This window comes from Sinocyclocheilus anshuiensis, unplaced genomic scaffold (assembly GCF_001515605.1).
Source record: "Sinocyclocheilus anshuiensis isolate Anshui unplaced genomic scaffold, SAMN03320099.WGS_v1.1 scaffold152, whole genome shotgun sequence".
NCBI lineage: Eukaryota > Metazoa > Chordata > Actinopteri > Cypriniformes > Cyprinidae > Sinocyclocheilus > Sinocyclocheilus anshuiensis.
Window position 1 is genome coordinate 1,793,073 of NW_015555781.1, and position 17,025 is coordinate 1,810,097.

The 17,025-nt window shown below is 36.9% G+C and overlaps 1 protein-coding gene across 2 annotated transcripts; it reads left to right on the forward strand.

Moving 5' to 3' along the window:
• The first annotated feature begins 1,877 nt into the window (after window positions 1–1,877).
• On the forward strand, window positions 1,878–12,711 carry LOC107674662 (transcription factor MafK-like). 2 transcript variants are annotated; one of them, XM_016468702.1, is made up of 3 exons: window positions 1,878–2,044; window positions 10,725–10,803; window positions 11,848–12,711. In XM_016468702.1, exons 2-3 carry the CDS (start codon window positions 10,759–10,761, stop codon window positions 12,274–12,276), a joined length of 474 nt encoding a protein of 157 aa, XP_016324188.1. In that variant the 5' UTR covers window positions 1,878–2,044; window positions 10,725–10,758; the 3' UTR covers window positions 12,277–12,711. The 2 variants fall into 2 exon arrangements, with proteins under 2 accessions (XP_016324188.1, XP_016324189.1); XM_016468703.1 differs by having other exon boundaries at window positions 10,729–10,803.
• The last annotated feature ends 4,314 nt before the right edge of the window (window positions 12,712–17,025 follow it).

Genomic DNA, 17,025 nt, shown 5'->3' on the forward strand with positions numbered 1-17,025 from the left:
AATTTAAGATAATTTAAGATTTTTTCTGGTTTCCACTTAAAAGATTTCTCTTTTTTTTTTTTTTTTTTTTTTACATCCACATGGTGGTTTCCCACAAGTCCCACAGGGATCCCATGAGAAGTAGAGGCAGTCCATCACTTCTTTTATGTTATTTGAGCTACATGTGTCTTTTTCTCTTTTGAGGTGTGTATATAGATGCTTTGCTGCCATAAGAATGCTCCAAAGATCAGGTTTGGTTTTTTTTTTTTTTTTGTAAAGTGATATTTTTCACCTCTCCGTGAGTATTAATAATGGACAGAGAATGATTTTCATCAAACTTTAATGATTCGTTTTTTAAATTACTTGAATTTTTAAGATATTTTACTTTATTTTAAAGATTTCTTAAAGGTTTTTAAATATTATGCTGTGCAATATGTTGTGAGAATATATACACACAGACACTCATGCAAAGATTTCATGTGAACAAAAAGCATGTTTTCAGCTTATGTTAAAACTCAATATACTGATCATAGAATAAATTAAATGCCACCCAGAATTCTGGGCATGAAAGAATCAAGGCGTCAGAAGCCCAAACATTGATATCAAACCCATATGCTTTCTCTGAGAGTGAATGTGTTTGTGTTGAGTCACTTACTGGTAAAGAAAGTGAGAGAATGACTGAGCTACAGCATATGGAGAACTAAACCTGCTATAAACAGTTAGGTCCACATAATTTATGCAGAAATAAATGAAAATAATATAAACAATCAATTAAATATGAATAAATCATTTCTTAAGTTACAGAATTTTATTCTGGTTTATCTTTTTATTCACTGTAAATAAGTAAAATGCACTATTATATTATATTATATTATATTATATTATATTATATTATTAGATTAGATTACTTTGCATTTACCCCACAGCAGGGTTATTATAAAACTAAAAACATAAAACATTTTTGTTACTTTAAATAATGTAAAATTTCATTGAAATAAAAGAAAGTATAAAAAACTTTTTTTTGTAATTTCAGATAGTTAGCCAAAGCAACATTCCTTATTTTCATTAGTTAATCTTGATGTATTAAAATCACTAAAACTGAAATAGAATAAATGAAAACTTTAAATATATAAAAAAACGAATAAAAAATAACAAAACACAACAAAATTGCTAAAACGTTGAAATTAAAATGAAAACAGGGAGAAAAAAAAAAAAACTATAATAGTACATCAATGATGCTAAAACAATGCCCCACAGACAACACAATGTTGTGCATGTAAGAGCTACATTGTTTTAGATATTATTATTCAAAAATCCATCGGTTATGAAGATATATGCATAAAATTAATCACATCATCTAGAATGACTATCTCACTGTCACGTTCCCTTCCATGTGGAAGCAAATGAAATGTGAGCACAGAAGGTGTTTGCAACTGCTTCGTATGCTTATTTTCAACAACTGTAAAGCAGTTTTTATGACAGACAGAGGGCGCTTTGGATTCCCTTCACTGAATACAGACAATACAGACCTTTTTTTTTTTTATAAACACTGACATTACAGAAAGACCAAAAAAAGATACAAATGGGAGTATGAGTTCTCATAACAGTCATGTCATACCACAGATATATATTTAGGACACTGACGAACAAATTCGACCTTTTGTCAATGTCTACCTCAAGATCATTCCACAAAGTGCTAAAATAACTTTTCGTCTTACGTACACATAATTTGACCCATAAATGCTCGATTTTAGCGATAAATACAACAAACCTTCCCAAACTATTCAGTTGCGTCTATTTCTGGCCTCCCCTGGTTTCCCGCCTGACTGACGTCAGCATAAAGTTATTTTCATGAATGGAGGGGGCGGTCACGAGGAGTCGGTGACGTCAGTGCTTGCGGAAGCACCGAGTGGAATGTTGATACATTGTTGTTGTTTTGTAGTTAATTTAGTTCAGGGAAACATTTCGCTTCGGTTGCAGGACGCGAGACAGGGCTCGACCTGTTGATTCCAGGACACTTCTCAGAGATTCTACGCACCGCCGACAGAGATATCGCTTTCACAAGGTAAAGTGTGCCAGCTTTTCTGGGAGATGTTTTGAAATTCCTCTCGAAATTGCTGATGTTCTCACGATGACGGATAAGTATTCAGCCTATCCGTAATATTTGTGTAGTCGAGCGATACGTAGCTTAATATATTCTTCTCTAAAATGATCAAGTTCAGTGAGGAATTGCATTTATTATAAAGATGAAACATAAGTAGTTATGTAATAGGTGAGATATTTGATTATAAAAACAAAAATGTATCGGTCTGGAATGGACACGTGTTAAAGGTTGCAACTTGGAATTTAGCCTACAAATACCTTTTGGGATTTTTTTTGCTTTTTTACTACTCTCACGACACCCTTTAATGTTGCGTAAACTGGAAGTTTGTTTTACTTGCATTTTAAACGGAATGCGTAAGTCTATCGTAGGCGGTGCATACTTTAGCTAAGTAAACAACGGCGTCTTGTAACTTTTAAAACAATCTGGCGATACGATTCCAACTTTTTTTTCCTGTGTAAGACTTTTTTTACAGCGGGTATGTTTCAAAAGAATGAATGTTACGAGACTAGGAAATAACACGTGGTGGGGATTTAGGAATTCTGGGACAAAGGGCATATGTGCGGCGAGCACTATTGGAAGTTTTAAAGCGTCGAAATGACTGTTATAACGATCCAGACTCATCCGAGCCGCGCGGAAAGATTCGGTTTTCTCGCGCTCTTTAATCAACACGAGGGTTCAAGAATAGGGTGACGCTAAGTCAGATTCTCAGTGCGCACTGTGATGAATATTACATTTAAGCGTAAAGAATGCACTGTGCCTTCTATAAAATGCCCTTATGTTATGTTATCGTTGCGCAGTGCAAAAAGAAGTGATAGTTTAAAATATAATATATCATAATAAAGGAGCACGTGTCACCTTCAACATGTCTACTAAAACCTAGGGCACTTTGTGGGACCTAATAACAAGCTAGTGATTGAATATTCTCACAAGTTTGTATGAAGAGCATATATGGAATGGAATGCATATGAGTATGTGATGTGTAGGTGATTGGGAATATCTATGAACACATTGTTTAAGGATGATTGTGTCCACTCTATTCTGGCAGGTTAGCACTAGAGCAACGCCCTCACAGGAAAAATGAGTCATAACTGGATAATGTGATTCATGTCCACAATGGATGATAAAATAGCAGTTCTGAATCAATTTAATGTGATAAAACCACATTAAAGTGAAGTCCGTTCATTGCATTTAGAGGAATGCATGTCCAATGCTCAAACAGAGTATGTGTTGGTATTGTAATGTGACAATGTAAGGACAATCAGGGTGGGAAACTAACTTTTTTGCCTATTAGTCACTGTGGATCATTGACTAAATAAAATAGCTGTATATATTTGATATATGCAAAGACATTTTAAGTGGACCAAAAATATATTCACATTATTCCACTTTAGTTAGGGTCTCAGTTAACTTTACATTCACGCTGTTCTTGTAATTCACCTTTAACCCCACAGGTGTTATGTTGCTTTAGCTTTGTGTAGAACTTTGTACAGCCACAAATATTTGGAATTACGAAATGTTTCACGTCATTTTTGAGAGCTATGAATGTACACCGATAGAAGTGATCCAAGTCAAGTAAATGTATTTAAAGTGCTTTTCATAATACACATTTGCTTGTAATAATAATACACATTTAGCTAGACAGTATAGTTTACATTTTATAAACAATCGAGCAGTTCAGATTTGTTATATAGTTTATATATTGTGGCACAATAATAGTGTACTATGCAGATCAAATTGGATATACTTATAATAGTTGTAAGTTAGAGTTATTAATTTGTTATGCTGTGATATGGAGGTTTATGAATCTGTGAGGGGTTTTGTTATAATTAATTTATAATTTATATTTACCACACTGTAAATTAATTACCTGAAGCACCTCTTAATATTCATTTAAAGTGTTTAGCCTATATGTAAGGCAAAATCTTTCGGTTGTAAGGTATGGAAATTCATGTGTGGTAAATGGAAAGCCCTCACACAGCATGCATGACGAACAGCAAGTCAGGCATGCACATTAAAAGCATGCCTTTCATCTGTTCCTCAAAATAAAATCGAATGTGTGCATCGTTGTTTTTTATGTAACAGCATTCGGAGACATTCTACACGTCGGCCGCCACAGCGACTGGTAGATGAGCAAAACGATCTACCACTGTGTAATACAGTATCCGCATTTGGCTGGTGACAGGTGTTAATTTCACACCCTGGAGAATATAAAAAGGCCACCATCCACTTGTGAGGGGCTGCTGTGTTCCAATCTGATAAATTGGCTTTATTTTTCCAGAGTCAGCAGAAGATCAGTTGTTGAGGCTGCTAGATCAGCACCAGTCATTGCCCAGGAAGAGTCCTGAGAGCAGAGCTAAGGGGGAACTGCACTGCCTGCCATTACACTGAAATAGTTGCTAGGGTCAGATTATGTTTGTGTTTCCATTGGTTTAAGAGCGTATTGCAGAAGATGGCACAGGGAATAGAGCAAATATTGGGTTCTGTTGTGACTTTAGTCCCATCTTGATCGATATGGAAAATCATAGAGGAGGGCAACCTTGTCATGTCTCCTTATTCATACTGTATGCGGGGTTGTGTGACCTCGTCTGAGAGGTAGTCTGACTCAGAGTTGCTGAGGTATCTGTGGCGATGGCCTCCCACATCTTGCATTTAGAAAGGCAGGGGAAGTGAACTGCACACACTGCACTGTCATGAGACACACACGTGGGATCACTAGAAGGGGGCAGGCACTCGTGTCTTGTCACTAAGCTGCTCTATGAGTAAACAGTTGACCATCAGTATTATGTTAATCACATGATGTCAATTTTAGTTCAAGATTATTGTTGTAGCATCAAGTATCTCACACCTCTAAAGATAGCGTAGTCTAGAATCACTGGAGAAATAAATCCTGTGGTTTAGATGGTGCATTTGGAGAACAGGAACTCTTACAGTACTCTTTGTGGTTAGGACAGTGGGTTTTGAAAGTGAATGAGACAGCGGTAGTTGATGAGTTAATGACTCAAAATGAAACACAGGGGAACTCCAAACCCAATTCTCACGTCAAGTGCACCCATTGCTTTCTCTCTGAGCGCCACGTCTTCACCTATGCTTCGACATTATCCCCAGTCATCATGAATTAAAGTCTTATTGATTGGAATGGGTTTCTGCAAGAAATGCAAGGCCACTGTGTTGTCACTTGAAATATTGCAGTTAAATTATGAGAATGTGTTTGATCTGGCCATTGCCAGAATTGGGAAATATGTGATGTGGGCCAACATAACTCTTAGACCATTTTTAACTAAAGTTTATATGCATGTTTAAAAAAAGTCATATAATTAATTCATAAATGTCATTAAGTTATGTGGGGTGTTTGTACCCCATGGATTTTTTTTATTAACTTAAACTAGAGTTGCTGTTTCATAAAAAGGTCAAATTATCTGACATTTTAAAAGACTTGTTGACCTCGTGACAGAGTCATGAGGGGTCCTCTTTGTGATATTACTCCCTGTTTTGTTTTGCTGGCATGTTTTAACACTCAATTAGAAATTTAATTAGAAATATTCTAATGATTTGAAATATTTAATATAATTTTTATATAATTTTTTAAAAATATTTTATTAATATTTTATTTTCTAACAAATAATTATAAAAGATCATGCTAAACTAGGCCTACTTACAATTTCCTTTTCAGCAGTTTCAGTAAGGCCATCCTGATATTTTTACTTTTTGCCACCCAAAATATCTAATAGAATTTTATTTATGAAATTAAAAAAAACATGTTCATCATAGAACAGGTTATTATTATTATTATAAAGTCAATATATGTATGAATTGCCTTTTAATGTTTTTGTTGTATGCATAAGACAGTAGGAGGAGAGACTAAATTAACAGATCCAGACTAAAGAAAAAATTAGGGTCATGTTATTGATCCGTGTATTACAGAATCAGACTTTATTGGCCGATGGGGTGTCTAGACCACAAAGCAACACCCTGCTCTTTTCTTGTTGCCCTTTACCAGTTTCTAGATCGGACAGGACTGACTTCACCACACTGTGGTCAGGTCTGTGGAAGAGCTGTTTGGTACTTATTTCTCAAGAGCTTGAGTAACTGGATGTTTATATGTCTATGATGTGTTGATGCCACATTGCGCAATCCTCCAGTTTGCCTTTTTGCTGTAGACCAGTAGTTAAGTGTAGACCTTTTAATGGCATGAGGGTGGAGAACTGATTTTACGTCAGATACGAGTTAAGATGAGTGTTGTCAGTTAAAACAAAGTTGTTCATGTCATGGTTTTCCATGTGCTTGTTGTTCTTCACTTATTAACCACGTTGCACTGGCTTCCCTGTCGTACATACTGGGCGGGTTTGTCTTTGGTTAACGCATACTTGACATTCCTTTGAATCCCTGTGTCCCCAGTTGGAAAGGAGCTTTGCTCTCGCTAGTCGCTACCTCTCCTCCCAATCTGCAAAAAGTTCCGGTGGCCCCGCCAACCGTTCCCAAGGTTCCACGTACTTTTCCTTCCGCCCCTGTGAAACAACAGGATTTTCCAGGAAACGTCATTTCGGGAGGGTGTGATTCCCTGCCGATCGTCCTCGCTCTTACCAGTAAACAGCATGACTCACGGCTCTGCTATGCTCTCCATTTCCTTGACATAATATCCCTGCGAATGTGCCGCTGTGGAAAAGAGTGGGCTTGGACCAAAAGAGACGGAGCTCTCCATCTCCCTGCGAAAAACAGAGACTCAGAGCAAAGTCTTCTGCAACTCGCTCGCGCAGGAACATAGCAGCTGGCCACCAAGCGGAGCAGCCTATCTGTGCAGTGTGCGCTGCTTAACTACTGGAGCGAAAGAGGAAAAACAAACAGCAAAGACAAGCCAGGCCTCCATTTATCATGGGAACACAAGCACACATGGCTTTGAAGTGGTGTTTGGCTTTGCCCAAGGCCTTGTCTCAGTTCTCTACCTTTCATAAGTGGTCAAAACAAGAGAATCTCACATTCTCACATGTGTTAACATGGCAACGCTGGCGTCAAATTCCATAGGAGGGGAGGTCCTTTGTGGGCTGTTTCTGAGAAAGTTCACAATCTCAAGACTCAAATATGCGGTTACCCAGCCATATTGCTCAGGGAGCCTAGAAAGAACGTCATCCCTGTATCAGCCAAAGCATGCAATACTTTAGCAAACATTATCCGTGTGGGCCAGAGGTTTAGTCAGTAATAATCTGCCTCGTTTGGTTTATTGGGATCAGATGTCATGTAAGTAAGGTTATTTGACGCCAAAGCAGTTTACATCATGGTTCGTAGTTCTTGGAAAATGATTGCGATGTTTGGCGGTGCACCTTGATGCAGGCAATCATTTCCATTGTAACCTAGAGCTGCCAAATCATGGCATTAACACTAATGTACAATAGAGGCTGACCCTTGAAGTGTGACAGAAAGGTTGTTGATGGGCTTAATACCGTGACCAACATCCATGTGATGCCAGTGACATGTCTGAACAGCTTCACCTTGTGATTACTGAATAGTTTCAGTTTTGCATGTGCCCACATATTACAGCAACACAAATCAGGCATGCTGTTGTGTAAGCACGGCCGTATTAATGTGATAAACCAGTATATGGTTCATGTGAAATAATAAGGCAATTCTACCACATTAATCAGCCTCTGTCAGAGAGGTCTGCAGTTTTGTTGTTGTTGACTCAGAAAAGGATGAGGATGTTGGGGCTTCCAGTTCTGGTCCCTTACATCCATCTGATGATGTAATTGTAGCGTTACCACAATGATGCATAAACAAGCAACTTTAACAATATGGTCTTCTCGACCAAAATGCTGTGCTTGCAGTATTGCTGTAACAAGTATTTAGGAGTGAAATTTAGTCATAAGCGACATGATGTTGCACTATTTTATATCGTTAAAGCTTGTGGTATAGCGATGAGTGCTAAATATTTAAATATTGTAAAATAAATATTTATAATTCACATTATACATTAAATATGTGATTATGTACATTATTAAATTAAATCATAAATTATGAATTATTATAAATATATATCAACACACGACAAGCGATTTGGATGGATGGTTGGATGGATATTCACTGTTGATGTACTCAATGACTGTAAACTATTCACATGTATTTATATGCCATTTCCATTTATTATTTAAGTGTTGTTGTTGGTAGCACACTGTAACAAGTGACACTAAATATAACATGGAGTGAATGTGGTTATATTTAGATGATTGTAGTCATGTAATAAGATCATTATGCATGCATAGTATTAAGTATGCAGTTCTCTGAATGGAAAGTGGGGCCCCTTCTTAATGTCAGTGTGTGTGGAATGTCTCTCAGTTATCCACACTTTACACACTCTTTGTGGCTTCCTTCACAGGGCCTTGTGCTGTAACATGAATTAATTTTTTTTTGTTTCCTGCCCTTAGAATCCATGATAAGAAGACTAGTGTTCATATGGACTATCAAATGTTCAGCATCAAAGGCAGCGTTCAGTCCTATAATTTATGTCCAGGAAACTATGAAACCCCGGCTCTGGCCTTAGGACATTTAGGCTTTTCTTCTCTGTGAGCGCTGAGCAGGAAAGAGGGGCCCCCTGTCAGTTCACCCCAGTTCTCAGCACAAATGGAAAGGGGGACCATGTGCTGAAGGAATTTCAAGGAAGTGTGTGTGTGAGAAAGACCTGAAAGGCAGGAGGCCCCATGAATAGAGGAGGGAAGCATTTTTTTTTATGTGATTCCATGGTCCTCATTGGGAAGAAAGGCAGGATCTCCCCTGTCACAGCCATTTTAAAATCAGCCATGCTGAGCCAACTGTCTAGGAAATCTCTTCTAGCCAGAGCTTGTTTTACGTTGTTTGTTGCACGGATTTAGATGGCGCAGTGCAAATTTGCTATTCAATTAATTGTGAGTGCCATTGCAATTTCACTTATGCTTTCATTTTTTAAATAGAAAGCAATATTGCATAGTTTTCCTGTTGCCAGTTTGATTTTAGCCAAATGAGTTGAGAGGCCCTTAATGTAGCCCTCACATCAAGGGCCAGATGGTATGAATCAAGCTTTAAGTGATTTTCTCCCCCATGGTGGTATTTGGTTTCAACTGCTCAGTTCATACCCAATCTATACTCTTTTGTCCCATCATAACTGAAACATTTAAACCAGCAACTGATGCACGTCCGGCGTGGTTTACTAAGACCAAATCAAAAGAATGACTCAGAATTTACCAAACATGCCAAAGGCAGTGAATCTGCTCACTGGTCAAAGATACTTAATGTAACCATTACTAAAGATTTCTCACCAAGACTATACAGACAGGTCACTAAATAGAACGATAGACAGAAAAAAAAAAAGGCAGAAAGAGACGACAGACAGATCACTAAATAGATAGGTAGATAGACAGACAGACTCAGGCAGACAGATAAATAACAGGTCACTAAATAGAACGATAGACAGAAAAAAAAAGGCAGAAAGAGACGACATTCAGACAGATCACTAAATAGATAGGTAGATAGACAGACAGACTCAGGCAGACAGATAAATAAATAGATTGTTAGCTAGATTGATTGCTAGTTAGATGGACAGATAGATAAACTGTAAAAAAAAAAAAACCTTCTAAATAAAATTATGAATTCAATTTAAATAAATGAAAGATTATTGGAATATGTTTTACAAGAAAATACTTCTTCAGTCTTTTTTGTACTTAAAAATGTCATGTTTAATTCAATGTGTTAATTGCCCTTTCTTTGTAATTAAGAAATTTACTAGCAATTTCTGAGTGAATTGTTTTGATGCCATTTCTTTTCAAGATCAGATAGATAGATAGTTATCTATCTATCTATCTATCTATCTATCTCTTTGCATATCAATGCCTATGCTGTCATTTTTTTAACACTTTAGTACAATGTACTTATTTATTTTATATTATCCCTACTTATTATTTTAGTTAATTCACTCCCTACATTGTTTCAACAGTTCTCTAATTCTGTAGAGGGTCTACTTGAGTTTTTGCTAGTTTTGAGAGTGGTCCTCCTGTGTGGCAAGCTTATGAATGAATCATGTTTACCATTGTTCTGGTCACGTGACATACACTCCCACACCCATTTGCAGCGTGTCTCCATGGCAGCAATCTTGAAAAGAGTTCACGCATTCAGACGCTCCTGAAATGGAACCCGCGGAGCGCGTGTATTTTTTAAAAAAAATTTTTTTTAAATGTATTTTCTAATTTGGTTGTGGCGGGTGTCTCGAGGCCGTGAGCTTGAGCGCACAGAGTGGCCTTTTTAACAATAGCGCAGTGGCTAAAATAGCCTTGCATGAACGGCTAAGCAGAAAGTTCAGACAAAGCCTCATGCCGAGAGCTGACCTGCTTCTATTATTGCACTCTTGTAACGGTCTAGTGAGCTACATCGTGAGAACGCGAGATCAGCAAGTAAACAGGGTAACCCTTGTCTCACTGATATTGTACAGAGTTGTGCTGACCTCTGCTGGTCGCTCTAGGTAACTTCATTTAACTCAGCAGTTTTAATGCAATGTACATGACACGAGTCTCTGGGAATGACACATGCAACCACAAAAAATGTTCCTTAATAGTAAAATATTTTATATATATATGTATGTGTGTGTGTATAATATATGCTAATTCCTTTCTGTTATTTCCTTTAGACAGATTTTTGAGGAGTTCTGACTAGCTGCTTGTATGCAGGGCATGACGACTCATTTTAAAGCGGGCAAAGCTTTAAAGGTAAGAACATTTCTCTGTGGTTCATAGATTTGATATGATTTATCTATTATTTAAAGCAAGGGTCTCCAAACTCGGACTTGGAGGGCCGCGTCCTGCAGAGTTTAGCTCTAACCCTAATTAAACACACCTGAACCAGCTAATTAAGGTCTTACTGGGCATACTAGAAACTTCCAGGCAGGAGTGTTGAGGCAAGTTGGAGCAAAACTCTGCAGGACACCAGCCCTCCAGGACCAAGTTTGGAGACCCCTGATCTGAACTATTATTATCTGGAATGTTTATTATATAAAACCTTGAGGGGTGAGAAAAGTTTATTTTCCACGTTATATGGATGGCCCAATATATTTCGTACATATTTAGCACCATATTTTTTCAGTAGTCACTTAATCTTAATAATTTTTAGCCTTCTACTATATTTAATTATATATAATATTACTAGTATATATATTATTAAAAAGAATGTGTGTTTATTGTTAATTGTAACTTTATGGGAGATTTTGGAAAAAAAAATACTGTTCAAAAGCTTGGGGTCAGTAAGATTTTTAAAAATGTTTTTGAAAATCTCTCCAAGGCTGCATTTATTTTGTCAAAAATACTGTAAAAACCGTATTATTGTGAAATACTTTTATGGTAAAAACAACTGTTTTCTATTGTAATATATTTTAAAATGTAATTTCTTCCTGTGATGGCAAAGCTGAATTTTCAGCATCATTACTTCAGTCTTCAGTGTCACATGATCCTTCAGAAATCATTTTAATATGCTGATTTGCTGCACAAGAAAAAACAATTGTGTTGAAAACAATTGTGCATTTGTGTAAACTTTTTTTTTTTCTGGGATTTTTTTTTATTAACAGTAAGCTCGAAATAACAGAATCTATTTGAAATAGAAATATTCTGTAACATTGTAGTGACCTTTACTGTCACTTTTGATCAGATTAATGCATCCTTCATAAATATAAATATCTGGTTAAAACCTTTTTGTTTCTCTATTGAATTGCAAGTTGAGAAATTATGGTAAATTTGATGAAACTCTGTTGTGTGGTTCAGTTCAAGAAGGAGGTGGGTGAGAATGCCCCGGCGGTCAGTGATGATGAGCTGGTGGCCATGTCGGTGCGGGAGCTCAACCAGCACCTGCGCGGGTTGACAAAGGAAGACATGGTCCGGCTGAAGCAGCGGCGGCGCACGCTAAAGAACCGCGGTTACGCTGCCAGCTGCCGCATCAAGCGCGTCACACAGAAAGAGGAGCTTGAACGGCAAAAAACAGAGCTGCAACAAGAAGTGGACAAACTGGCTCGTGAAAACGCCAGTATGCGACTGGAGCTGGACGCGCTTCGTGCTAAATACGAGGCCCTGCAGTGCTTTGCCCGGACTGTCACCCGCGGGCCTTCCGGTAAGGTGGCCACCACCAGCGTCATCACTATTGTCAAGTCTGCCAATCACAGCCCCAGCTCTGCCCCTTTTTCGGCACCTTCGTAGTGCTGATCAACATTGCCTGCCCAGCTCCTTCTGGTCCAATCCGGCTCTGAACCTAGACTGGCTCAAGGGCCGCCGCTCGACCCACACTGAGAGGAAGCTCAGTGGTTAGACTGAGGGGAGGGTGGAGGCCTTAATCTGCGTGACTACAACAGGCTGCATCTATTTTTTCATTTCTCTCTCTTTTACACACTCACAAAACACACATACATATCTATATTGTCTGTGCACTGTTCTATAACATCCGGCACCGGCAGGGCACATTGACCACTCTTTCAACCTCACCACAGGCTGAGACTTAGCAGAGATGAGCACTTGTTAAAGTGTGAGATAGTACTTGACTAAACCTGCCATGGCAGCACTGGTTCGACAGCTATGATGCCCATGACAAATTATTATTCATATTTATATTTTAAACATACACTACCGTTCAAAAGTTTGGGGTCAGACTCAGTATGTTTTTTTTTTTGTTTCTGAAGGATCATGTGACACTTAAGACTGGAGTAATGATGCTGAAAATTCAGCTTTGCATCACAGGAATAATAAAGTATGGTAAAATAGAAAACAGTTATTTTAAATTGTAATAATATTCCACAGTATTGATGTTTTTACTGTATTTTTGATCAAATTGGTGTAGCCTTGGTGAGCAAAAGCATAAAAAATTATTACCCACCCCAAACTTTTGAACAGGAGATCAGAAAAAGTTTTTGTTGACAGTTTATGTGATGTCATCTTGCATCATGAAATACGTTGGCATAATCTCATAATACATTACTATAAAATGATACCTGTCATTGTGAAAGACCAGCGATTCTGATCCTTGCCAAGTATCAGGTGTGACCAACACAGTCCAAAGTTGAGAATGTTGAGCAAATCCTTATCCTGAAGCGTTACATTACTGATCAACACAGCAAATTATCCAATGGGAAACAAGCCAATTCTCTCTTAGTCGGCAGTTTAAACATAGGAATCCCAAATGGGAAAACAGCACTTATTTTAACTGTTGAATTACAGTATAATACTATGAAGCACTTGCAAAGCAGACTGACATATGTAAATATTCAAGACTGAAATTACATAGTAAACGGAGTTTCTAGAAAAGAGCACGTCATGGAGTTTTTTTTTTATTGTTATATTTGTTTTATGAGAGGTGAGTTAGTACAAAGTTAATTATCCTCAAAGTGTAACGTGTTGTTGATAACATCCAAGCGGCACATCAATGTTGTCAGTTATCGCAAAGATATACCGTTTTTCCTGACCTAATTCTATACGACACCATAAAATGGTAGGTAATCCATATTGGATATTATGATAACAGGAGCTGTCTTGGCAAAAAAAAATAAAAATTGCAGTTCAGTTATAACCTGTATATTACAGAACTGAGTTAACAGCCTTAAGCTTAAAAATAATGTCAAAGTTAAGCTCCCAACTTCGTATAGAAAATTCCGTCCGCTCCGAAAGCATTCCTAAAGCTAAGTCACAAAAGGTGCCACTGCCGGTGTTGGTAACTCTGATTAAAATGTATATAAAATGCAAATATTTGATATTTCGACAGACTCTTGGGTAAGGAGAATCCTGTTGTCCTGAAACCATGCAGCTCAAAAGTTCATCTCTAAAACATTAACACAACATTTATATTTGGTGAAACTGATCTGTCATAAAAATCAAGATGGCTGAAATCAGGATTGTCTCTTACCTAAGTGGCTATGACTGTTCGTGTGAGCCCTTCCACCACTGCAGGAAGTGTTAGAGGAGTGTTGTGCTGCTGGGAAGCCCACTGTTTGTCCCAAATTTCTGGGGTCCTGTTGTGCTCTTAGCATTTGTATGTCTCCACAAGTGTTTTATATGTCTCTTTATCCCCAGACATAATCTAATCTGATGTTTCCCATTGTTTCTATAGTTTATATATGTATCCAGGACATGAAATACCTTCAGATTGCTGTGATAGTTTTACTTCTTTTTAATCACAGTGGTTTATTTAACTGATTTTAGTTCAGATGTCCAATAGAAGAAAGACATGTTTTAGCCTTAAACTCCCAATTCCTATATTCCCACATAACTCCCACTTCCTAAACTCCCCTAATTCCTATATGTCAGTACATACAACTTCACACACACTATTAGTTTTATGGTGAATGGTAGTGTTCAGATGCTATTGTGGATCTTTATTTTAAGAGTGCAGATTTTAAGAACATGTAACCTCAGTATTCATCATTTATTTGCCATTGTTTTTGGTCATACAGCCAGCATTTCAAACCATGTCAAGACCTCTGTTTGTTAAAGTGTCTTGTGCAGTTCTTTTAAATGTGACCACAGCTCTGGTTGGCAGATCCTCTTTTCTGGACTTAAGGGTTTTTAAATTGTTGTCTCTACTTTCCCTTTAGGCAACAAAAACCTTAGAGTGAAAAAAACCCCCAGAAATTTTCCATTTGTCATGTTGTGGCCAAGACCTAATACATTACATAGTATTTTAATTGATCAGCATTTACTTCCCTTGATAGGAAGTGCCATGTGTCACTTCTTTATGAAATTAGTGTACAGTGACAGAGTGTACTTATTTTTTTTTTTTTGAGAGAGAGAAATTGACAAAGCAGCTCTTTCTGTGCTTTACACTGACATCTGGTGGTGATTTGTATTTCTCTATTTTTCAAAATGCTGTGATCAAATGCTGATGACACCAAGAGCTATCATTTCTTGGACTATTGAGGCATTGCTGTTTTGTTTTGTGTTCATTTCAGCTGCCACCAAAGCCATAACCCATCTGTGTGCTTGCTTTAAAGTTCACTTCACTTCTATTCTTTTTTTTTATTGCGAGTTAAACAAAACTACGTCCTAGTAACTAGATCGTAATGCCCTAATTCAGACTAATAAGAACAGAACATGCCGTCACAGAGCTATTCTGTCATTTTACAGGGATGCCATTGGTTTTGGCCAGTTATTTGTGTAGATTTAATTAGATTAAAAACAAAATCAGTACTGACAGAGGCATTACAGGTCATCTTGTGACAGGCCTGTAGACATTTCCTTAGCAGTTTTGTGCAGTAAACGTTCCTCCTAACACAGTTAGATGGTGAAGATGGTCTTTAAACTAAGTGGGTACTTTTTCTGTCTCTCTTTTTTTTTTTTTTTTTTTTTTTCTAAGTGGGTACTTTTTCTGTCTCTCTTTTTTTTTTTTTTATTCTATGTATGCTGTATGTGGCCTTTTGGGCAGAACAGGATAAATTATTCTATATTTTACATATGAATATATCTATTTTTCAAAGTATATGTGCTCAGTCAGTTTAAAAGCTATTTACCATGAACGCACATAGGAATTTTAACCAATGCTCTTTAAAACACACTTGCCTATAAAAATCTTAGAGAAACTCCATGACATATAAAGTATGCTGCTCCAAATTATTACTTTATATTTGTCAATGTTAAGATGAAACTGTAAGGTATTGGGGGAAGTAGTCATGTTATTTGTAGTTAAAATAGTGCCTTTAACATTGAGCTTGTCATCATTTATGTACTGTATGAAAGGGTGTGGTTGTTTTGTAAAATCTTATTTCCATGTGCAACCACCTTGAACAGATTTGCCTGCTTGATAGGTCTCCTAGGCATAATTGTTGTGCTATATATAAAAGCAATTGTAAATACGGACACCATGAAAGGCAGCAAAAACTATGCTTCGATTAATCATATTCATGATTCTCATAATTAATCTGCTTGTATCACATTGATCTTTGATATTTATTTTTTGTTTTTATTATTTTCAACATCTAAATTATTTTATTTACATTCTTTTCTTTTCAATGAACTACCCTCATGTACAAATGAAATCATTTTTTTTCCATTCTGGCTATATTTTAGGTGGTAAATTATTCCTGTACAAAGTCTGCAGTGTTTGTTTTGTACTTTTAAATAAAGCTTTTCTCATGTAATCTTGTTTGATTCAAAAGTCTTGTAAAAAAAAAAAAATCCACTCCCTTTCATCATTTATTTCTTGAGAACAGATTTAATCAAAAGCAACTGTACAGGTAGCTAAAATATCAGTATTCAGTATCTGTTTACAGATGACTAGGTCTACATATACTCTGATTCACAACAATTGACTATACACACCTCATTTCCTTCATCCACAGCTGTAAGGCAGCAATCATTGGCACAAGTCATACTCGCATAATGCTGCCTCTTAACATTCATTTAACAAAGATGACATATATGTCTACTTTATAGACAAAACAAGTCAACTTATTTTGTCTATAAAGGGAAGAGAGCAACTTGGAATCACAAAACATAGGTCGTTACATTTTGAAGTCCTTTTCTTTGCTGAAAGTATTTGCAAAACTTGATCAAACGAACGACTGGAGTTTAATTAGATGAACAAATACATCAACAGATATTTTGAAAACAATTCTCTATCAAGACATAACAAGGTGCACTCAGAAACTTCAAAAGACGGGGCTTCAAATACTTTAAATTCTGTTTGGATAGTACTGACCATGACTTTGTGGTAATATGTAGTAAATAAACATTTCAGTAGCTTTGTATGATAATTAACTAAATGCATTTCATTTTGGACTGTTTACAAACAATTTGTGACCCTGGGCCACAAAACCAGTCATAAGGATCAATTTTTCGAAATTGAGATTTATACACTATCTCAAAGCTGAATAAATAAGCTTTCCATTGACGTATGGTTTGTTATGACAGGACAATATTTGGCCGAGATACAACTATTTGAAAATGAAATCTGAGGGTGCAAAAAAA

Bases quoted from the DNA above. Each gene is read 5' to 3' on its own strand.
- LOC107674662 (XM_016468702.1), top strand. From the start codon at position 10,759: ATGCAGGGCATGACGACTCATTTTAAAGCGGGCAAAGCTTTAAAG. The intron at 10,804-11,847 runs GTAAGAACATTT...TGTGTGGTTCAG, and splicing joins AAGCGGGCAAAGCTTTAAAG to TTCAAGAAGGAGGTGGGTGA.